Raw genomic sequence first — 24388 nt, 5'->3', positions numbered from 1 at the left:
CGCGCATTCTGGTGGCCCTTTCCGATTGGCTGGAGCATTAGCCAATAGGTGTTGCAACCAAGCATCGCGGGTTTCCCCGCCTAGCTTCTTCCGGTGAACCAATGGGAAACCAGTCTCTGGAAGTGCCCTGCCCTGGGGTGAGAGCCACGGACCAATTGAAAACTGTGGCTGAGTGGAGGCGTGGTCGGTTGTTGGTGGAGTGCCGGCGGGACGTGGACGGGAGCCTGGCGGGGTCAGCCCTCAATTTGCGATCGGGAGAATGGCTGTGTGGGGCCTGAAAGGCCGCCTTGGCCTGCGCGGGTGCCTCGGCGCCGGCAGGGTACTGTATCTCCGTTTCCAGAGCCGCGGCCCTCAGGGTGTGGAAAACGAGGATAGGTGAGTGCCTGACTGGGAGGGTAACTCGGATACCTGCCGTGAATCGGGGCGTGGCCGCCAAGTGTTATGTCACATCGCGTGAGGTCATCGCGTCAGCTGCCCGATGATGTCCCGGTGACATAAGAACTCTTGACGTCACAATGGCAACGCAGGCACCGTGGAAGGTAGAGACCAGGCTTTCTTTGCACCAGTCCGAGGCTCAGCAGTCATCAAGCAGAGCAGAGCGTATCCCGTGTGGGCCGGGAGGGATGTCTTGCCCGGTCTCAGAGGAGGGTCTTCAATTTCGAGTTATGCTTTAAGACACAGATAACGCCAACACGATCTAAAGATGGCTTTCATCATACTACTTGGAACTTGCACCGCATTCCTGAACCTCAGAACCTTTTCAGCACCACAAACTAATGAGAAATTAACATGTCATAGATACAGTAATTTAACCTTTGAATAACAGTATAATGTTACATTTTAATTTTGAGGTGTATATTAAGATGCACATGGAGCAACGGTTTGGTTTTTTTTCTTAAGATACACAGTGGTGGTACAACAACAGATACATAGACCAAGGGGACAGAGTTGAGAATCCAGACATAAATCCATCCACATATGAGCAGTTGATATTTGACAAAGGCCCAAACTCAGTTAAATGGGGAAAAGACAGTCTTTTTAACAAATGGTGCTGGCATAACTGGATATCCATCTGCAAAAAAAGTGAAATAAGACCCATACGCCACTCCATGCACAAAAACTAACTCAAAAGGGATCAAAGACCTAAATGTAAAATCTAAAACAATAAAGATCATGGAAGAAAAAATAGGGACAACGTTAGGAGCCCTAATATATGGCATAAATAGTATACAAAACATTACTAACAATGCAGAAGAGAAACTAGATAACTGGGAGCTCCTGAAAATCAAACACCTATGCTCATACAAAGACTTCACCAGAAGACTAAAAAGATTACCTACAGACTGGGAAAAAGTTTTTAGCTATGGCATTTCCGATCACAGCCTGATCTCTAAAATCTACATGATACTGCAAAAACTCAACTACAAAAAAAGACAAATAACCCAATTAAAAAATGGGCAAAAGACATCAACAGGCACTTCACTAAAGAAGACATTCAGGTAGCTAACAGATACATGAGGAAATACTCATGATCATTAGCCATTAGAGAAATGCAAATCAAAACTACAATGAGATTCCATCTCACTCCAGCAAGGCTGGCATTAATCCAAAAAACACAAAACAGTAAATGTTGGAGAGGTTGTGGAGAGAATGGAACTCTTATACGCTGCTGGTGGAAATGTAAAATGGTACAACCACTTTGGAAATTGATTTGGCACTTCCTTAAAAAGCTAGAAATAGAACTACCATATGATCCAGCAGTCCCACTCCTTGGAATATATCTTTGAGAAATAAGAGCCTTTACACAAACAGATACATGCACACCCATGTTCAGTGCAGCACTGTTTACAATAGCAAAAAGGTGGAAGCAACCAAGATGCCCATCAATGGATGAATGGATAAATAAATTATGTATATTCACACTATGGAATACTGTGCATCAATAAAGAACAGTGATGAATCTGCAAAACATTTCATAACATGGAGGAATCTGAAAGGCATTATACTGAGTGAAATTAGTCAGTTGTAAAAGGACAAATATTGTATAAGACACCACTATTATAAGAACTTGAGAAACAGTTTAAAGAGAGAAGTAAATATTCTTTGGTGGTTACTAGAAGGGGGAGGGAGGGAGGGAGAGGGATATTCACTAATTAGATAGTAGTTAAGAATTATTTTAGGTGAAGGGAAAGACAACACACAGTACCGGAGAGGTCAGCACAACTGGACTAAACCAAAAGCAAAGAAGTTTCCTGGATAAACTGAACGCTTCAATGGCCACCGTAGCGGGGGCAGGGGTTTGGGGACCATGGTTTCAGGGGACATCTGAGTCAATTGGCATAATAAAATCTATTAAGAAGACATTCTGCATCCCACTTGGGAGAGTGATACCTGGGGTCTTAAACACTAGCAGTCAGCCATCTAAGATGCATCAATGGGTCTCAACCCACTTGGAGCACAGGAGAATGAAGAACACCAAAGACACAAGGTAATTATGAGCCCAAGAGACAGAAGGGGCCACATAAACCAAAGACTACATCAGCCTGAGACCAGAAGAACTAGATGGTGCCGGGCTACAACTCATGACTGCCCTGACAGGGACCACAACAGAGAACCCCTGTGGGAGAAGGAGAGCAGTGGGATCAAGACCCCAAATTCTCGTAATAAGACCAAATTTATTGATCTGACGGAGACTAGAAGCACCCGGGTGGTGCTTGGTCATGGTCCCCAGACCTTCCGTTAGCCCAAGACAGGAACCATTCCCAAAGCCAACTCTTCAGACAGGGATGGGACTGGACAACGGGATAGAAAATGATACTGGTGGAGAATGAGTTTCTTGGATCAAGTAGACACATGAGACTATGTGGGCAGCTCCTGTCTGGAAGGGAGAGGAGAGAGCAGAGGGGGTCAGAAGCTGGCCTAATAGACATGAAAATAGAGTGGAGGGAAGGAGCGTGCCATCTCCTTAGGGGGAGAGCAACTAGGAGTATATAGCAAGGTGTGTATAAATTTTTGTATGAGAGACTGACTTGATTTGTAAACTTTCACTTAAAGCACAGTAAAAAAAAATCTAAAAAAAAAAATACACAGTAGTGGTTCAAGAGTGGAATTTTTGCCGTCCATGAGGGAGATTGTGGTTCACTTCCTGGCTGAGGCTTCTGATGTGCAGCCATCACCCATCTGTCAGTGGAGACTGCAGAAAACGCCGGACACACCCCGTTTTCACACTGACACAGATTTCTGCAAGACAGTGTGTTACTGTGATGCTGAACAGGTTTCAGGGGAGCTTCCAGACTAAGACAGATGAGGAAGAAAGGCCTGCTGATCCAATCAGCCAGTGAAAACCCTGTGGATCACGACGGGCTGATGCCATCAGGCATGGGGTCGCCATGACTCAGTGGCCAACTCAACGTTAGCTAACAACATTAAAGATGTTATGTTCCCACTTGGAAATACCACAGTTTTTCAGAACCCGCCTGTTGGGAATTCATTTCTGAATATACTTGAAGCTTCAAAGAATGGAAATGGTCCAGGTTTCTTCCTCTCCAAGAGAGCTCTGGGTGGGGTAGAGCTAAGAGTCTGGGTTGCGGAGTAAGATACTCTTAGGCATGAGTCCCAGCCCCACCTTTTCCTCCCTGGGTGACCTAGAAAGGTAAGTCTCTTACTCTGTGAGTTAGTGTCCTCAGTGGTAGAATGAAGATGCCTTCTTTTGGGGATGTTGGGAATATTCCAGATAATGCTTGCAACCAACGTAGCAAAGTACTTGGCTGATAGGAAGTGGTCAGTAAGTCCTTTTAGGAGATATTAGTTGAGCATCTACTTTGAGCAGTGCACTCTATCAGTTATGCAAATACAGATGCAGGCAAGACACAGAGCTTGACCACAGAGGGTTTGCAATTTAGGAGGGGTGAAGGGAAAATACGTCAACAGGAACTTACTGTCCGAGGGAGGTAGGTGCTCCTCCAAGGTTATAAGCAGCAAGCGGTGGCCCACTGGAGGAGGTGCTCCACTGGGCAAGCTGTTCCTGTAACTATCTCTCTCTCACTCTTTTTTAAAATTGTGGTAAAATATGACAAAACATTTGCCATTTTAGCCATTTTTAAGTGTACAATTCATTGACAGTAGTTACATTCACTATTGTGTGTATCTACCACCAGTATCCATTTCCAAATGCTTTTCATCATCCCTAGCAGAAACTCAGGACCCCTTATGCAGTAACTCCCTATTTTCCCCTTACCCTAGTCCCAGGTGACCACCAATAAACTTTGGTCTCTATGCCTTTGTCTGTTTTATGTATTTCATGTAAATGAGATCATACATGATTTGCCCTTTTGTGTCTGACTTATTTCTCTCAGCACAAAGTTTTCAAGGTTCATCCATGTTGTACCATGTATCAGAACTTTATTTCTCTTTATCATTGAATAACATTCCGTTGTATGTATGTACCGTGTTTTGTTTATCCATTTATCTGTTGATGGCCTAACCACCTCTTGATGTTTCTTTCTCATTAGGTCACAGCCTTCCTTGAAGATGCCCAAGATCCCCAAGATTTACACCAAAACAGGAGACAAAGGTAGGGTGGGATCAGGTGAAAAATGTAGCAAAAGACATATGTTAGACTTCATTTTAAACTTCTTCCAAATACTTTGCCACTATTAAAAAGTGTGCGACGGACCTGAATGTACTAGAATGAAAAATGCCCAAGATATATGAAGTGGTAAAAACAAGTTGCATTCCTGAATACAACCAAATACTTCAAAGGCCAGAGTAGCAGGGATGTGGGTCTGGGGACCATGGTTTCAGGGGACAACCAGGTCAGTTGGCATAACAAAATGTATCCCACTTTGGTGAGAGGCATCTGGGGTCTTAAACGCTAGCAAGTGGCCATCTGAGATGCATCAATTGGTCTCAACCCACCTGGAACAAAGGATAATGAAGAATACCAAAGACATATGGTAAAGATGAGCCCAAGAGATAGAAAGGGCCACATAAACTAGAGACTCCAATAGCCTGAGACCAGAAGAACTAGATGGTGCCCAGCTACCACCACTCACTGCCCTGACAGGGAACACAACAGAGAATCCCTGATGGAGTAGGAGAACAGTGGGGTGCAGATTTCAAATTCTCGTAAAAAGACCAGGCTTAATGGTCTGACTGAGACTAGAGGGACCTCAGACCCTTTGTTAGCCCAAAACTGGAACCATTCCTGAAGCCAACTCTCCAGACATGGATTGGACTGGACCATAAGATAGATAATGATACTGGTGAGGAGTGAGCTTCTTAGCTCAAGTAGATACATGAGACTATGTGGACAACTCCTTTCTGGAGGTGATGAGAAGGAAGAGGGGGACAGGAATGGACATGGGGAATACAGAGTGGAGAGGAGGAGTGTGCTGTCTCATTAGGAGGAGAACAGCTAGGAGTACGTAGCAAGGTGTGTATACCTTTTTGTATGAGAGACTGACTGAATTTGTAAACTTTCACTTAAAGCACAATAAATAAATAAGTAAAAAGCAAATTGCAGAACAATACACGTGTATTCAGATACGCATAGAAGTTGGGTTGCTTGGCTTGTTGCGACAAGGGAGATGGCACACCATAGGGAATCATAGGGCAGCTCAGTCAGAGGGTATTGGAAGGACTTATGACTTATTATAGGATAGGACTTCCGCTAGGTGATTTGGGGAAGGGCTTTGCTCCGGATTGAATGCTGTTAGGAAGCGGAGGTAGTTTTTTATGATTGGGTTTTTTTTTTTTTTAATTATTATTGTACTTTAGAAGAAGTTTTACAGAACAGACTAGCTACTCGTTAAACAGTACACATATTGTTTTATAACAGTGGTTACCAACCCCACAACATGTCAGCACTCTTCCTTCTCAACCTTGGGTTCCCTATTACCAGCTTTCCTGTCCCCTCCTGCCTTTTGGTCCTTGCCACTGGGCTGGTGTGCCCCTTTAATCTCATTTTGTTTTATGGGCCTGTCTAATCTTTGGCTGAAGGGTGAACCTCAGGAGTGACTTCATTACTGAGTCAAAAGGGTGTCCAGAGGTCATACTCTTGGGGTTTCTCTAGTCTCTGTCAGGCCAGTAACTCTTGTCTTTTTTTTGTGAGTTTTGTTCTACATTTTTCACCAGCTCTGTCCAGGACCCTCTATTATGAGCCTGTCAGGGCAGTCAGTGCTGGTAGCTGGGCACCATCTAGTTCTGCTGGACTCAGTCTGGTGGAAGCGTGGTAGTTGTGGTCCATTGGTCCTTTGGACTAATATTTCCCTTGTGTCTTTGGTTTTCTTCATTCTGTCTTGTTCCCAAGGGGTGGAGTATCTTCGATGGCCGCTCACAGGCTTTTAAGACCTCAGATGCTACTCATCAAGGTAGAATGTAGAACATTTTCTTTATAAACTATGTTATGCCAGTTGAGCTAGATATTTCCCAGACCATGGTCCCCAGTAATTTGGTCCCTCAGGCGGTTTGGATGTGTCTTTGGAGCTTCCATGACCTTGCCTTGTACAAGTTGTGCTGGCTTCCCCAGTATTGTGTACTGTCTTAACCTTCACCAAAGTTACGACTTAAAAAAAAAAACCCAAACCCAGTGCCGCTGAGTTGATTCCAACTCACAGCGACCCTGTCAGACAGAGCAGAACTTCCCCGTAGAGTTTCCAAGGAGTGTCTGGCAGATTTGAACTGCCGACCCTTTGGTTAGCAGCTGTAGCACTTAACCACTACGCCACCAGGGTTTCCAGTTCCGACTTATCTATTGTCTATTTAGTGTTTTTCTATCCCCACCCCTCCAGTCCCTTGTAACCATCAAAGATTGTTTCTTTTTGTGTATAAGCCTTTTTCATGAGTTTTTATAGTAGTGGTCTCATACGATATCTGTCCTTTTGTGATTGACTTATTTCGCTCAGCATGATGCCCTCCAGATTCATCCATGTTGTGAGATGCTTCACAGATTCATCATTATTCTTTATCGTGTAATACTCCATTGTGTGTATATGTACCATAGTTTGTTTATCCATTCGTCTGTTGATGAGCTTCTAGGTTGTTTCCATCTTTTTGCTATTGTGAACAATGCTGCATTGAACGTGGGTGTGCGTATGTCTATTTGTGTGACAGCTCTTATTTCTCTAGGATCTGTTCCTAGGAGTGGGATTGCTGGATCATATGGTATTTCTATTTCAAGCTTTCTAAGGAAGCATCATATCCATTTTCCAAAATGGTTGTACCATTTTGCATTCTCACCAGGAGGGCAACATGTGTTATTTTTGTTTTTTTTTTATTCTTGCCAGTAATGCTGGGGTGAGGTGGTATCTCATTGTGGTTTTGATTTGCACCTTTTTTTTTTTTTAATGGCTAGTGATCGAGAGCATGTCCTCATGTGTCTGTTGGCTGCTTGAATGTCTCCTTTGGTGAAGTGTCTGTTCATTTCCTTTGCCCGTTTTTTAATTGGATTGTTTGTCTTTTTGTCGTAGAGGTGTTGGATTTTCTGTAGAGTTTAGAGATTAGGCCTTTGTTGGATTTGTCATAGCCAAACATTTTTTCCCAGTCTGTAAGTTATCTTTTTACTCTTTTGGTGTAATCTTTTCATGAACGTAAGTGTTTAATTTTTAGAAGATCCCAGTTATCTAGCTTAACTTCTGGAGTTATGATTGGGTGTCTTAATACTTTTTATGTAGAAGGCGGGAAGAACAAAGAGGGGCTGAAGCTGTAATTAATAAAGAAGCAGTAATTACTCACATTAGCCAGGAAAGGACTTTGGTCATTTTTGCAGTTTGGACAGTATACCGACATGATTCAGGGGACACTGTTGGTTCAGTGGTAGAATTCTCAGCTTCCATGCAGGAGACCAGGGTTAGATTCCCAGCCAGTGCACCACCCGTCTGTCAGTGGAGGCTCGTATGTTGCTGTGATGCTGAGCAGGTTTCAATGGAGCTTTCAGACTAAGATGGACTAGGAAGAAAGGCCTGGTGATTTACTTCCAAAAGTCAGTCAGTGAAAACCCTATGGATCCTAAGGGCCTGATCCATAACCGATCACGGCGATGACTCCGGACCGGGCAGTGTTTCATTCCGTTGTGCGTGGGGTGGCCGTGATTCAGGGTCCAGCCCAACAGTAGCTAACAACACTTAGAGATCTGCATAGGTTTTAACTTTAGAAAATGATGTCATACATGATTACGGAGTGGTCTTATTCAGATCTCGGTCCATCACAGTCACAAAGTCAACTTGTTAGATGTTGGTGTTCTGTGAAAGTGTTTATGTTCAACAGGAGACCACCAGAGCCTACCTGTGAGTGCCACGTCATCAAATAGCAACGCCAAAGCCTGGCTGATGCATGCTAGGCCAGTTCCTGCTGCCAGGGGTTGGGGAAGAGAAGCAGGAAATGTGACATAGGCAGGACAGAGGACTTTGCTTATATGTGAAATAAAATTTAATGTGTATATAATATATACATATACTGTCTTGGAAGAAGTACAGCCAGAATGCTTCTTAGAAGCGAGGATAGTGAGACTTTGGGTTGCTTACTTTGGACATGTTATCAGGTGGGACCAATCCCTGGAGAAAGACATCATGCTTGGTAAAGCAAAGCGTCAGTGAAAAAGAGGACCTCCAACAAGATGGATTGACACAGTGGCTGCAACAATGGGCTGAAACACAGCAATGATTGTGACGATAGTGCAGGACCAGGCAGTGTTTTGTTCTATTATACATAATAAGGTTGTTATGAGTTGGAACCGACTCAACAGCAACTAACAAGATACATATACTATATATATATATTTTTTCTTTATCAGGATGGTTAGTGCAGGATGTTTAAGTTTAAAATAAAAGCATATCAGGAAGGAAATCAGGATAGTGGTTACTCTTGAGGGGTAGCAACTGGAAGGGAGCATGTTGGGGCTTGTAGGGTGCTGGTCATGTTCTGTTTCTTGATGTGGGTGCTGATCAGAGAGGCACATTCAGTTGGTCACACAGTTGATCAACTTGTACCCGTATGATTCACCTTGTACGCTTATGATTTTCTGCATATATGTTATACTTCAAATTAAGGTTTTTAAAAAGAGCACATCAGAAAATAAGAGTCGTAATTTAAGCCAGCTACACATTTTCCCACAGGGTTTTCTAGCACCTTCACTGGAGAAAGAAGACCCAAAGATGACCAAGTGTTCGAAGCTGTGGGAACGACAGATGAATTAAGTTCAGCTATCGGGTAAGGGGAGCCCTGATGGCTCAGTGGTTAAGAGCTCAACTACTAACCAAAACATTGGCAGTTTGAATCCACCAGCTGCTCCTTGGAAACCCTATGAGGCAGTTCTTCTCTGTCCTATAGGGTTGCTATGAGTCGGAATTGACTCCACGGCAACGGGTTTGATTTGGTTTGGTTTTTCTTGGGTAAGGGAGACGAGATTGGCATTGAGGTTGAGTTTGAGTTGGGGATTAGTATATATAATTTCTGGAAATACATGCAATGCTGGCTAGTCCTGGAAGTTGGCAACCTTTGAGGGATTTGCCTCAACCTGGAATCACAGGGGGCATCTGCTGCGATGCAGATGCCTTTCCCTTCTGGCCCTGTCTGCTCCTGAGCTGGCATCTGTCCCTCGCCACCTCCCCTTATCCTTGGCTCCCTCCATTTTTCAAGCGAGCGTATATGTGCCATTGAAGTACACAGATTAAGTGAAAGAGGTGAGCTGAGCACAGGACATTGTGTATCAGATGTGCTAGATAAGGGCCTGGCATCCTTCCCAACACTTTGATTTGAGCCCAGTGAGACCTACATTGGACTTCTGACCTCCAGAACTGTAAGCTAGAAATCTGCATTGTTTTAAGCCACTAAGTTGGTGGTGTTTGTTATAGCAGCCAAAGGTTAGAAGGTGGACTCAGGGAACCTGTCAGAATGGGCCAGGCCATGCTGCAGTAACAAATAGCCTCTGAATCTCATGGCTTACACCACCAAAGGTGTCATTTGTGCTCAAGCCTCAAGCTCTTTGCAGGTTGGCTGTGCCTCTGCTTGATGTGACCTTCACTCTGGGACCTGGGCTGGCAGGTCAGCCTCTGTGTGGAACAATACCAGCCATCGTGGCAGAGGGAAAAGGCAGCAAGCTCACACTGGCTCTTGGAGCTTCCGCCAGAAGAGACCTGTACCACATCTGTTCACATTTCATTGGCCAGAGCCAGTCACATGGACACACCTGACATCAGTGGAGTGGGAGAGGCAGTGACTGTTTGGGAATCGTAGCACAGTCCACCACACTCAGCAAGCTGTTAACAGTGTGAGCAGTGACATTCTCAAGTGCTGACTGGCTCACAAAGTGCCCTGTGGGTAAAGGTGAATGGGAATCAGACAGATTGGCTTCAGATTCTGTACCAGTGCTGCCGAGGCGCCAGCGCTCTCTAGGGTTAGTAGCATAGTCCCTTCACTAAACTCTTCTCCAGTAACCCTTCGCCACTGCCGCTGTCTGTTCCCTGCCAGGACCATGACTGGTATGGAAGGGGCTGCAGTGTGCTGCGGGAGCCAGAGCCGGGGCCTGACCTCTGCTTTCCCTGCCCCACCCCTCCTCACCGACGAACTCTACTCAGCCTTCACAACGCCACCTCCAGCATCACTTCCTCCAGGAAGCCCTCCCTGATCCCCAGCTGAGGCAGGGACTCTTGTCCTTCCCTTCAGACCACAGACCCCGATTTGCAGCTGCATACTCAGTAGTGTGCGATCTGCTTAGCGTCGCTCCCTTTCCCACTGGATACCAGGTATACTGGACAGAGCCTGATCTGCTTCTGCTCCCCAAGGAGTCACCGGGCCTGGCCAAAGGAGGCATCCAGAAGCAATGGCTGAGTGAATGAATGAGTAGAAGAAAAGGCATTTTGAGAAGCAAATATCCCTGTCCAAATGCAAGGTTATGATGATCTTATGGTCAGCAAGAAAAGTAACGCCATGGCTATTAGGGCAAAGTTAGCTAAATGGCCCACCACCCAAGAATCTTCTCTCACAGCCAGACAGGCCCTGGGGATGTTAAATTAGAGGCAAATTATTATCCCCTTTTTCCTCCTAGGTTTGCTATGGAATTAATCACAGAAAGGGGCCACACATTTGTTGAAGAGCTTCAGAAAGTGAGTAGCATCACCGTCCCCTCAGAGTCAGCCTCCCTCTGTGGGTTTTTCCCATTATCTATAAAATGGGGACATGTAGAGATGGTCCTCCCTCACAGGTGGGCAGTGAGGGCTGCATTAATGAGGGAAGTATAAGATGCAGGCGTTCTCACCTCAGGGTGATTCTGCCTCCCAGGGGACCCTGGGCAGTGTCTAGAGACATTTTTGGTTGTTAAGAGTTGGGAGGAGGCGATGCTACTGGCACTGAGTGGGTAGAGGCCAGCGTCGCTGCTCCACATTCTACAGTGCATAGGACAGCCCCCACCACAAAGAATGACCCAGCCCAGAATGTCAGGGGCACCAAGGTGGTGACCCTGCATGAAGTGCTTGAGGTAGTGCCATGGCAGGGAGCAGAGCTCCGGGAAGCCCAGCCACAGGAGCCTTCAGCCTACGTCCCAGGCACTTGGAAGGCATTGATCTTGACCATCACTGGAATGCTTGACACTCACCCGTCTGCATAACTCAGCTGCCTCCAAGGGAGACTTTTCCTCCCACAGCCCCCAAAAGAGCCATGTCAGGTACCCCTCAGCAGGGCTGGGTGTCCAAGAAAGGCGAGCTGTACTGAAGGTGCAGACAGAGTTTGCTAATTAGAGGTTCCGACAGCCCCTCGCACACTGGCACTCGCTTGCCTTGCATATAATCACGCTGTGTGTGCCCGGACCCCACAAACAGAGCTTCATTCTTGCCCTCTGCTGCTTCCCCCAGATCCAGTGCACGCTGCAGGATGTCGGCTCCGCCCTCGCGACTCCCCGCTCCTCAGCCAGGGAGGCCCACTTAAGTAATTCTCCAATCTGCTCTGTGTGTTGAGAGGCCCTGGGCGGGGGGCGGTCTGGGCCCCCAGGGTGGGTCTCCCCCGGGTGTCACCACCTGGGACCCACAGGTGGGCCAGTCAGGACCCTGGAGGGAAGGTACCACCTGCGTCAGTGGAAGGGGTTTGTGTGGCTCCCCGGGGAGAAGGGACATGGGGGCTGTTCCCTCCATGATGCCCGTTGGGCCTCATGGCATCTCCTTTCTGCTCCTCGACACCTCAGAACACACCACATTCATGGAGGGACCCATCCTGGAGCTGGAGCAGTGGATCGACAAGTACACCAGCCAGCTCCCACCCCTCACGGCCTTTATTCTGCCTGTAGGTATTAGACGGCCTCTGCCCTGGGGGGTGGCTGCCGGCCACATGTATTGACAGAAACACATAGGCTTTGACTAGGTTACCTCTCACTGCTCTGACAGTGACAGAAATGGCCCCCCAAGTCCCCTCCAGGTCCCCCACCCAGCCCCACCCATGGTGGAGGGGGAGGAGTAGAATACTGCCTATGGGGGGGCAGGGCCTGCATGTCTGAGCAGCCCCCTGACTGCAGTGGGCACGCCACACCCGCACCTCTGTCCCCGGCCAACACGTACTTTCTCCTTACAGTCGGGAGGCAAGAGCAGCTCCATGTTGCACCTCTGCCGGGCCGTGTGCCGCCGAGCTGAGAGATGGTAAGGGGCCCGAGGAGAGGGAGAGGGAGCCTCGTCAGGGTGGGGGGCAGGCATGACAGGATCCAGCCACTTGTCGACAGACCTTCTACATGCCCAAGTCCCTGTCCCCAGAGCCCTTATGTTCCGGGGGGAGCCAATGATACATAACCAAACAAACCAATACCCATTACCTGTTGCCATCGAGTCAATTCTGACTCGTAATGACCCTATAGGACGGAGTTGAACTGCCCCATGGAGTTCCCAAAGCTGTAATCTTTATGGAAGCAGACCGCCACATCTTTCTCCTGTGGAACAGCTGGTGGATTTGAACCGCTGACCTTTCAGTTAGCAGGCAAGTGCTTAACCACTGTGCCACCATGGCTCCTTAAACAAACCAATACATGATGTAATTTCACATCACGGTCAGAGCTATGTGGCAGATAAGCGTGAGCAAGGTGGGAGCAGGTCCTAGTTACTTTGTTTGTAATTATTTGGGCCAGGTAATACATTCACAAGATACACAGTTTCTCAGGCACAAAAGAGTACTCAGCTCCCCAGTTCCTGGGGCATTAACTTAGATGGTGTGGTTAGGGGAGGCTGCCCGAGAGGGGAAGTGCTGTTTGAGCTGAGCATGACTGAGTGACTGTAGAACTACATGCCCTGACAAGGACCAGGAGGGAAAGGTGCTCAGAGCCAGGATGCCCCAGCCTTGGGGAATGCAGGCAGGGAAGTTCTCTGGGAGCCATGCAGTCTGAGCTGAGAGTTGAAGGATAACGGGGAGGGACAGGGCAGTGTCAGGCAGAAGGAGCAGCAGGGTGAGGGCCCAAAGTGGGAGGCAGCCGCCTGCTTTGAGAGAATAGAAGGGCGGTGGGAGGGCCTGGATGCAGAGAGCTGGGGGCACATGGGGCAAGACAAAGCTAGAGGGGTGACAGAGGCCAGGCCAGACGGGCGCCTAGGACCAGCAGGGAGTCTGTCTCATCCTGACAGCAACAGGAAGCCACTGATAGGCTCCAGGTATGGAGGGTCTCCATGGGATCTAGGTCATGTGATGAGATAGGATCTGCATTTTGAAAGGACCCCTCTGGCTGCTGGGTAAAGAAGGGCCTGGAGGGGCCATGGGGGTCCAGATGGAAGCTGTCAACAGACCAACCCTAAGCCCATCTGACTCAGAGTTGGAGAGAGGAGGGGCCTCCAAAAGCTACTGACAGCCTTTGCAAAGAAATTTCAAAGGAGTAATTACAAAACCTGTATTTATTTTTACCATTCATGAACCAGGCACAAAGCTTTACAGAGAAATGGAAATAAAACCCTGCTTTGCTACAACGGACAGGGCTGTGCCAGGACCGTGCTGGTACTTTCTGTTCATGTTTTCCTGATTCCACTGATGGATAACCCTGGGAGAGAGGCAATGGTGGCCCTCCTTTCACAGGAGGGAGGAAGTTGGGGCTCAGAGAGGTGATGTCATGGCCTGGGTCACCCCAGGTGGTTCATGGCGGAGTCAGGATTTAAGCCCAGGTCTGTCTGGCCCCAAACCCCAATCTCCACAGTCCCACATCACAAAGGTGTGTCCTTTACCAAAAGGTTTTGGTCCCAGATGGTCTTGAAAGGATCCTGGTTAACAAGGAGCTTTGGCTTCATAAGAAAACTATGATACTTTTTCCTAAGCCATCTACGTCAGCAGTACTCAGAATAGCATACATTTGTAAACAAAGGACCCAAAGGCCCAACAGTGGGGACTGGCTGAGCAGACAACGGGCCATCACGCCACCAGACAATTGTACCATATTGAAGTGACAGCATGCAGACTGTCCGTGGTATGGAAACTGTGGGCCACCATGGGGGGAAGGCCCAGTGCTCAGTGCAGGGTGCCTTCACGGGGCAGCTGCAGCTGCAGGGACGCACAAGCTTTGGGGGGCCAGCCTAGACACATATCCTATCGGGCTAATTGCTGGCTGTGTGGCCTGGGCTGGAGACAGAAACCATGTGCCTCAGTTTGCTCATCTTGAAAGTGGGGAGTGTGGCGCCCAGCAAGGGTTGTGCAGGCAGAGGTGCTGTGCAGGAGGGGCTTGGCACCGGCCTGCCGAGCCACCACGAGTGCTCAAGAAATGGCAGCCCACTGTCTAGAAGGCCTGTACACAGACTGGGAGAGCACCAGTGAGTTCAGACTCAGACACAGAATGGGGAGTTTGGTTTGCCTGGGTCTTTTTTTCCCCTGTGAAGTTGGAGTCCCTGGGTGGTGCAAGCAGTTAATGTACTCAGCTGCTAACCTAAAGGTTCGTGGTTCAAGTCCACCCAGCGGTGCCTCAGAAGAAGGTCCTGGTGATCTCCTGCCAAAAAATCAGCCGCTGAAGACTGTGTGGAGCCCAGTTCTGCTCTGACACACATGGGGTTGCTGTGAGCTGGAGTCAACCCAGTGGCAACGGGAAGTTACTCTACATCATAACTGAGAAGGGGCTTAGAGCGGTAACCCTCTGGGGAAAAAGTTACCTTCTTCTCCACCCTGCGGCACCCAGGGAGGACCCCCAGGCTTCGTGAGATAAAGGCAGACAGCTTGGGCTGTAGGGCCCTGCGCCCCCTCTGCCGTCCTTCTCCCCTCCTCAGCCAGGCCACTCGCGTGATCTGCCCCCAGAAGGAGGGTTGGTGCCTTGCTTAAACACACTGGTGCTGGTTTTCCATCTGTAGGGCTGGTGATCTTTGTGCAGGTTCGGGTCAGGGGGCGCCAGGCTGTGGGGCTCTGCTCAGGGCTCAGGCCCTGTCCCAGGAGGTGGGTGTGAAGAACACTGTACTATGGCCTGATGGCCTGTCTCCTCCCTTTCCAGCGTGGTGCCTCTGGTCCAGGCAGGAGAGACTGATGCAAACGTGGCCAAATTCTTAAACAGGTACTTAGGTGGGCTTCAGAGAGTATCTCTCCTCTGAAACACCGAGCACATTCTGTGGGAAGTAGTCACCGTGGAATGGGGCCGAGGAGCAGGCTGGGATTTGGTCATTCACTCACTGAATAGTCACCAAGTAGCTGCTGTGTACCAGATGCTAGACTTGGGGAAGCAGCTATCCCCGGAGAGGTTAGGACCTTGTTGGGGGAGGCTGCTATAAGCAAAACCAGGAAAGAAAACTAAATAGAAGGGGACAGCGTGGTCAAAGTGGGACCTCTTTGAGGCTGGATATCTTGGTGGTGACTGATCAGGGAGCCCAGGAAGTGGGACCCTTCTCTCAGCCAGTGTCCCCCCTCCCCCGCCCCTGGACAATATGAACAGGGAGAAGACAGCCAGGCAGAGCTGTATTTCCAGACTGTCTGGGCCCCAGGGCAGGCCCCAGTGAGCTGGTCTAACCTGGGGAGGACTCCACCCTCCCAGCTCAACCTCAGCAGCCCAAAGCCCGCCCTACCAGTTTCCACTTCAAACTCACCCCCAGCTTTGGCTTGTGCAGTGCTTGTGTGGGCAAGGTTGGAGCCCAGTGGCAAAGAACAAGCTGGAAGATAGGAGCTGCCCTGGGTGGCCAGAAAGGGACCATGCGGCTGGGTGCCGTGCATTACTTTGGACACTCCTCCTGTGGGGACATGATGGATCCGGACAGCCCCCCTCCTTCTGGGAGTGGAGTGGGTTCTCCCTGGGGCGACTGTTGAGGAACAGTGCCATTCCATCTCCACAGCTGTGACCAGTGGGCAGCCTTTATGGCCGAACGGTGTTGTGTGGGCTGTCTGTCCATTCCCTCAGAGAGGCCTCACAGAGCAGGCGGGAGCCAGCATGTTGCTGCTCTCCAGAGCATAAACCGAGCAGAATCCCAAGCCTCCCTCCCTCCTAAGCCTGACTCTGCATGTTCACAAGGTCCCGGGGATTTGGGCGCACACTCGAGTTTGGGAAACACCAATCCTGGTCACTTGAAGATGCAGAAACCCTGCCCTCTAGCGCTAGCGTGGGGGCAGGGCAGGGCCCTCATCCTGCAGCAACAGCCCCAGCCCTGGCGCCAGAGTTGGTGGGGGGGTGTGGGGGGGGGGACTTTGGCTGTCATGGAAGCTTCCATCGTGTGCCATCCATCAAGCCCAAGTCGGCCAATCACCCGCTGTCCCCACCCAGTATTCCTGGGAGCACAGAATTTATACTGCCTCCTCGAAGGTTAGTATGGAAAGGACCCAGTTAGCATTGATCTCTTGTTTCAAATGATTCCCATTGCTTCTTTCTCCCCATGTAGACTCAGTGACTACCTCTTCACGTTAGCCAGATACACAGCCATGAAGGAGGGCAATCAGGAAAAGATATACAAGAAGCCCTGACGGCCGGGACTGAGCCTGATGCGCTGGAGACGAGGGCAGGGGAGGCATCTTAGACCCCTCAGTGGTGCTGATGGCCAAGAGGTGAAGAGAAGAGTTTGCCCCTTACTGGCCTGATCCTTGAAGGTCTCCCCCAGGGGGCTGGATGCTGACCTTTATCCAGACATAGCTCTGGTTCATAGTCCCTGCCACATCCCCCAGGGAACTGTTCCAGAATCCTGTCCCTGCTCCAGGCTCTCCTTGGCCCCGGGGAAGGTGGGAATGAATTCAGTATTGTGGAACAGAAGGGCAGATGATGGCTGGAATGAGAAGGAGCCCTGTGGAAAAAGAATAAAAGTGGGAAAGGCTTGAGCCTTTGTGTGTGTGTGTGCATGTTTATGTGTGCGTGCACACGTGTGTGTGCATGCACGGGAGAGAGGTAGGTATATAGGTAGAGAGGCAAATAGGTAGATAGAGAGAGGTAGGTATATAGGTAGGTAAATAGAGAGGTAGGTATAACCCACCCCCCCCCAAAAAAAAACCAGTGCTGTCGAGTTGAGGTATATAGATAGACAAATAGAGAGAGAGGGAGGTATATAGATAGAGAGGCAAATAGAGCGCCAGAGTGCCCGTAGGCTTGAGCGACTGCTCAGGTTGTTCAAGGATTCGGACTGCTACCAGAGGCCCTTGGAAATGTAATTGTGACTTACCAGTGCCAGAGGGGCTTTAAATGTCACATTTATAAAGGAGAAGGCAGACAGGATTTGGAAGTTTAGTCACCTCGGAGCCACCCATCACCGCTGAAGTGTGGGGAGAAGGCCGGCTGCAGATTTACAGGCGAGGCTTCAGAAACACTCCACTGGATTGACGTGTGTGTGGGGCGTGGGGCAGCTTGGAGAATCCTCTCTAAAGAGGACAGAGACCCTGGGGAGAGAAACACCATCTTGCTCCACGGGGGCATTTCCTGCTTCTGCCCAGTCGGATGGCATTGAGAGTCTGGGGGCGTGGGCCCAGCTCGAGAAAATAAGATCTGTTTCCAACGGTGCTGACACCAACGAGATGTATTTCTCTGAGGTCGCGCTTGGCTGGTTTATGCCTCCGTGAGCCATGCCATGGCTGTATTTTATTTCATTTGTCACCACTGCTCCCCCCACCATGAAACGGCACAGGCAGTGCCAGCTGCGTCCTTGGGAAGGGGGATTATTTATGAAGGGCAGAGAGGCAGCCCTGAGAACCTGAAGATCCCTTGCTGCTAATTGCAGGAAATGACTTTTCGGAAGGGCAGGCTCTTGCTAACTGTCAGGGCTAGTGAACTCAGTCCAGCAGTCATTTTTTTATTGGGGCCTGCTTAGCATGAGGCACCATGCTAGGCTGGGGGAGGCTGGCCATGCTGCTGTCCTACTCCCTGGCAAGTCAGTGAACACTCCATGATCAGTCACTGCGTATTTTCTTAGCACCTCACTTGCTAATTTTGCAGGAGAGACAGGCATGTTTTGTCTCTTCTGAGTCCTTTCATTCCTGGCATGCTGCCGTGGCCCTCTTAAGCTGACCGGTTGATGGGTGGATGACCCCTCGGTGAATATCCTCCAGGAAGCAGCCATGTCGAATCCCTCCCTCTTCACCGACCCCTCGGTGAGCACCAGCTCTGCCATATAGTGAGTGCTTGGTTGTTTGTAAAGACAACTGAGAACAGGAGATATACGTGAGGCAGGAGAGACTAATGGTGTCTAGGAGTCCCTGGGTTGTGCAAATGGTTAAGGCACTCAGCTGCTAACCAAAAGGTTGGAGGTTCAGGTCCACCCAGGTGCACCTCGAAAGAGGTCTGGCGATCTACTTCCAAAAACTCATCCATGGAAAGCCCTATGGCACACAGTTCTACTCTGATGCACATGGGTTGCCTTAAGTCAAAATCGATAGCAACTGGTTTGTTTTTGTTGTTGTTGTTTAATGGCGGTTAACTGTGCCATCTAAGCCCTGAGGCTCGGCCAAGAGCACGTCACTCAATTCTGCCCTCACCTCAGAATCTTTCTAGAAGAAGCAGGATGTCTATAATAACACATCAGCCGACACTCCCAGCCATGGTAAGACATCCTACAGAGATGAGGGGAGCCCTTTGAGCGAATAACAACATCGTCAAGTGACCATCTTTGAAACGAGGCCACATACAGGTCCTGTCCCCACCAGTCCTTCCAAGGACAGGCCATTGCAGGACGGATGTGAACCTTCGGGCTCCCAGGTCCAGCAAACCTTGGCCCGAGAACCCGCCCAGGCGGAGAGCACACTGGGCATCCCTGGAGGGGTTTCTCTCCTCTGCCTCCATCCTGGGAAAACCTGAGAATGCCGCCATTGGTGAGCCCAGAGGGTGGGCTGGTATGAAATATCTGCTCTTTGGCGGTGCCCTAACGAGTCACACTGGAATCTGAGGGAAAAGAAAACATGTGGCCCCCATGGACATTTATCACAACATCCTCCCATATTTTGAATTAAGTGGAAAAACTTAATACAAGCTCTACAATCAAAAGAAGCCTTACTCGTGCAATGGTGAAGCGCTCAGCTGGAACCAAAGGTCGGTGGTTCAAGCCCACCAGCAGCACCGTGGGAGAAAGACCTGGCGATCTTCTCCAGTAAAGATTACAGCCTAGGAAACCCTATGGGGCAGTTCTACTCTGTCATAGGGGGTCACTGTGAGTCGGAATTGACTGGACGGCACACGACAATACAATAAAAAAACACAACTATGTATAAAGCCCCCATTGCCCAATCTCCACGCCACTGTCAGCGCTCCAGTGACCGTTGTGATTACACAGTAATGCAGGGTTGTGAAACAACAGCCTGTTTTTATTTAAAATTGTGGTAGTTTGTTCACCATAGGGTTTTTTTTTTTTTTCCTGGCGTTATTTTGTTTTTTTAAGATATCGCATTAAGCTTAGGCGGCACTGAGTTTCTGTTAAGGGCGATGGAGCAATTTGGAGCTGGATAGTGGTGCTGGTGGCACAACATGAACGGAAGTAATGTCACTGAATTAATTCATGTAAAAAATGTTGAAATGGCAAATGTTTTGTTACATACTTTTTACCACAATAAAACAGATTATTTAAACAAAAAAACCCAAAAAACTCATTTCATTAAAATATTATCTCGATTACTGAGTGTGTTGGCACGTCTTGTAATTTTGTACCCAAAGTGACTCCTCACTTGCTTCACCCAGGTCCTGCTCTGCACATCACAGTGTTTAGCACCCTTACCGGAGGGAGATAAAGGAGCCCTGGTGGCACTGTGGTTAAGCATTCGGCTGCTGTCCAAAAGGTCGGCAGTTCAAATTCACCAGCCACTCCTTGGAAACCCTATGGGGCAGTTCTACTTTGTCGTATAGGGTTGCTGAGTTGGAATCGACTCAACAGCAATGGGTTTGGCTTTTGTTTTTGTTTACCAGAGATAAGCTGTTGTCGTTATGAGTTGCCATCAAGTCAAATACAACTCTTTTTTTTTTTAATAATTTTTATTGAGCTTTAAGCGAACGTTTACAAATCAAGTCAGTCTGTCACATATAAGCTTATATACACCTTACTCCATACTCCCACTTATTCTCCCCCTAATGAGTCAGCCCTTCCAGTCTCTCCTTTCGTGACAATTTTGCCAGTTTCTAACCCTCTCTACCCTCCCATCCCCCCTCCAGACAGGAGATGCCAACACAGTCTCAAGTGTCCACCTGATGCAAGGAGCTCACTCTTCATCAGCATCTCTCTCCTACCCATTGTTCAGTCCCTTCCATGTCTGATGAGTTGTCTTCGGGAATGGTTCCTGTCCTGGGCCAACAGAAGGTTTGGGGACCATGACCACCGGGATTCCTCTAGTCTCAGTCAGACCATTAAGTATGGTTTTTTTGTGAGAATTTGGGGTCTGCATCCCACTGATCTCCTGCTCCCTCAGGGGTTCTCTGTTGTGTTCCCTGTCAGGGCAGTCATCAGTTGTGGCCGGGCACCATCTAGTTCTTCTGGTCTCAAGATGATGTAAGTCTCTGGTTCATGTGGCCCTTTCTGTCTCTTGGGCTCATAGTTATCGTGTGACCTTGGTGTTCTTCATTCTCCTTTGATCCAGGTGGGTTGAGACCAATTGATGCATCTTAGATGGCCGCTTGTTAGCATTTAAGACCCCAGACGCCACATCGAATACAACTCTTGGCAACCCTATGTGTGCAGAGTAGAACTGCTCCATGGGGTTTTCAAAGCTGTGACCTTTTGGAAGCAGATGGCCAAGTCTCTCTTCTGAGGTGTCTCTGGGTGGGTTCAAACCGCCATCCTTTCAGCTAGTAGTTGAGCACTTAGCCGTTTGCACCACCCAAGGACTCCTGGTTGTTGACTGTTTGACCCAGAGAATCCCACAGTAATAATGACACCAGCCAGCGTGATATAAGCCCTTGCTCTGTGCCAGGCACCAAGCCATGTGCTCCGCAGACGTCATCTAAACCTCACAGCAGCCCTGGAGGGAGACACTTGTGGTATGCCCCACTTTGCAGGTGAGGAAACTGAGGCTCAGAGGGGACAACCAACGTGTCCCAGCGAGTCACAGCAAGATGGGGGCCTAGGTCCCCCGACTCCTGGCCCAGTGCCCCTTGCCTCATACTCCACTGCTGTTTGACAACCGCTTTAATCACGACCTGGGCTGCGGTGAACGATGCCCGGCTCTAATAGATTCTCCTGTCTCATTTCTCAACCTCGTTTCCCTTAACTGATATTTCATGGCAATTGTTAACATGCATTTTTCAGCGAGTACTTTTTGCAGCCCGAACTTGTAACATATCCCAATGACAAATGTCCCCGGTTCCGAATCCCCTGTCAGCCGCAATGTCACCCTCGCCTCCTCCCCGACACCTTCTTCCGACAGCCCATCTAGTTTTACGATCGCTCTGTCCCAGTTATCACTACGGAACCTTTAAGAACCCAGAGGCATTTCAAGTGTAATTGAATAAAATTCTTTGGATAATAAATTCTGCGTGAATGCTGCATAAATCAGGGCCGGGAAGGATTTGTGGCTCGTTCCTCCCCTCAGAACGGGGCTCTGGAATCTTGCTGGCAGGACTGGACCCAAGCAGGTCCTTTTTTGATTAGCAAGGGAAATAAATTCACCTCTGCAGTCCGGCTGGGGGTGCAGTTTTAACGCGCGTCGGCCTGTTGCTTTTCTTTTCTGAGAGTCCCTCGTGGAAGATAGCATTTGAGCCCTACAGAGGCCGGGGAAGGGCAAGGTCGGGGAGACCTGGGAACTTCAGGATGTCCCTCATGTTCTCCCACTCCACGGAAGCAGAAGCTTCTAAAGCCGTGGTTTGTCATCTTTGGAATTATGGTGAAAGGTATGTGTACGCTGTTCCTAGGTGGATGCCCCCACATTTAGGTTTAGAGGTTGCACACAGTGCTACAGAGTCCTTGGAAACCCTAAGGAAGAATCCCTGTTCTAAAATAAACCCGTGCAACGGCCTCTTCAGGACCTACAGCAAGTCCAGATTCACAAGGCGGCCTTCCCCTGCAGCCTCTTTGGGGGGTTCATGCAGTCCCAGCCTTGAAGTGCGAGAATGAACACTTGGGGCTGGCCGGGAAAGGCTGATGAGATGACCTTGATGCTTGCAAGACTGTGTAGGGCAGTGAATGACAGCCAAGGGCATGGCTGGGCCTTGGGCTTCAGGCTGACTTGGCTTTAAGACCAGCTCTGTCACTTCCCAGCTTTGGGACTCAGGGCAAGGCATTCCATCTTTCTCAGACTCGGCTTCTCCATCTGTAAAATGGGAATAGTAACAATATCGACCCCATAGGGCCGCTGGGGGGTTTAATGAGGTAATATGTGAAAGAGCTTAGCATACCGCCTGGCAAATGTTAGCTGCTGTTATAGTTAATTCTTATTTGAACTCAAGTTCTGGGTCTGCTCCTTCCTAGCTGAGTCACCTTGAGCAAATTGTTGAACCACTCCGGGCCTCAGTCTGTATCTTTTATAACTGGAGATAATAATACCAACTTCTGAGTCCATGAGCCTGGCACATGGTGGCACATGGTAGCCGCTCAAACAAACGTAGCTATCTATGGTTATTGAATTTGAGTTGGGTTTTATCGTTTTCAAAGCATTTCCAAAATAGCTCAGGCCCAGGTGAAGCACCTGTTGTTATCAGGTCGATTCTGACTCATGGCAACCCCATGTGTTACAGAGAACTGCTAACCTAGAGGCTGGAGGTTCGAACCCACCCAGTGGCACCTTGGAACAAAGGCCTGGAGATCTGCTTCTGTAAAGATGAGAGCCAAGAAAACCCTGTGGAGCACATTTCTACTCTGGGATACATGGTGTCGCCATGAGTTGGAATCAACTTGATGGCAACAGGCTTGTTTTTGTTTAGCTTCTTATGTGCCAGAGCTTTTAAAACCTTTTTCAAACCATAGCCAACACTGAGAGAGCACCTTCTGTGTGCACTTAGCTTACTCCCCAAACAGCCCCACCAGGTAGATATTAGCATTAGTATTTCACAGATGCAAACACTGAGGCACAGGGAGACAGCGCATTGGCCACTGTCACACAGCAAGTAAGGACATCTAGGACTAGATCTGGGGTCTGCCTACCTCCAGCACATTCTTCCCTTTCCACAGGGACTCACGCTGCCTACAGTCTCCAGGACAAGGACCTTGGTCTTCAGATTCACATGGGGTGGCTATCTTGGGACAGTTGCCAATTGGGTGTAATTGACAATGACATGGGGTGTGGTTTCTCCAGGAGAGGAGGAGAGGGCATCAGAAGCCTGGGAGCATCCTGGCTGCCTTGGGCACAAGTGGCCACTCCAAGGAAGGGTGAGAACCAGGACGCAGTTCAGGGTGGCTAGGGGGAACGGGGTGAATCAATGGCAAGAAGGGATCCAGAGGGACTCAGCCTGGGCATCATTAGGTCATCTCCCACGGCTCAGCCCCATAGAGACCACTCCTCAGTGGATGAGATCTTTGGCCCCATCACTGCCCATCTGCAGCACCCAAGTTCCATTCCAGTGAGCTACTTCCGTATTTACGATCACCTTGGAAGGGTCGGGCAGACGTGTTGCTAAGGGTCGTTTATTCTTGTTTATAAAATTGATGGCTTTGCCTCGATTACACACTGTCAAAACGGGACGGATTGGCCCCAAAGTCTCTTGCCGCATGACTGCCTCAGACGTGCATACATCTGTTAACTCCGTAGGAGCTGTAGACTGAAATCAAGTTCGCGATAACTCACACGCCGCTGGCCCGCTACACGGGGTGAGTGGCAGGCCTGGCCGCTGTGCTCATCCAGGCGCGCTGCATGGAAAGGGGGGTCAGAGTCTGCGAGGCGACCACGCCAGGCAGCACCGGAACCCCGCCCTGTCCCAGCAACAGACTCTCTGAAGGCACTTTGGTTTGGGGCGTGGGAGAGAAGGAACTTTACCTTGATATGACCTGAGCTGGCCCTCCAGCAGCTGGAGAGAGTTCAGAAGCCTGTGACACTCCACCTGCAGCCTTCAGCGACAGACACGTTGACTCTACACTGTTGTCGTTGTTGGTTG

At 49.1% G+C, this 24388-nt stretch overlaps 1 protein-coding gene across 2 annotated transcripts; it reads left to right on the top strand.

Moving 5' to 3' along the window:
- Window positions 1-207: 207 nt before the first annotated feature.
- Window positions 208-17217, top strand: MMAB (metabolism of cobalamin associated B). Of its 2 annotated transcripts, XM_049866508.1 has the most exons (9): window positions 208-375; window positions 4512-4573; window positions 9114-9207; window positions 11045-11102; window positions 11847-11919; window positions 12173-12270; window positions 12556-12620; window positions 15419-15478; window positions 16788-17217. In XM_049866508.1, exons 1-9 carry the CDS (start codon window positions 260-262, stop codon window positions 16867-16869), a joined length of 708 nt encoding a protein of 235 aa, XP_049722465.1. In that variant the 5' UTR covers window positions 208-259; the 3' UTR covers window positions 16870-17217. The 2 variants fall into 2 exon arrangements, with proteins under 2 accessions (XP_049722465.1, XP_049722466.1); XM_049866509.1 differs by lacking the exons at window positions 15419-15478; window positions 16788-17217 and adding an exon at window positions 12833-12948.
- Window positions 17218-24388: the final 7171 nt, after the last annotated feature.

Source organism: Elephas maximus, chromosome 22, assembly GCF_024166365.1.
Source record: "Elephas maximus indicus isolate mEleMax1 chromosome 22, mEleMax1 primary haplotype, whole genome shotgun sequence".
Lineage (NCBI taxonomy): Eukaryota > Metazoa > Chordata > Mammalia > Proboscidea > Elephantidae > Elephas > Elephas maximus.
Note: the sequence above shows the minus strand (reverse complement) of the source record. Positions and strands in the feature narration are given on the sequence as shown.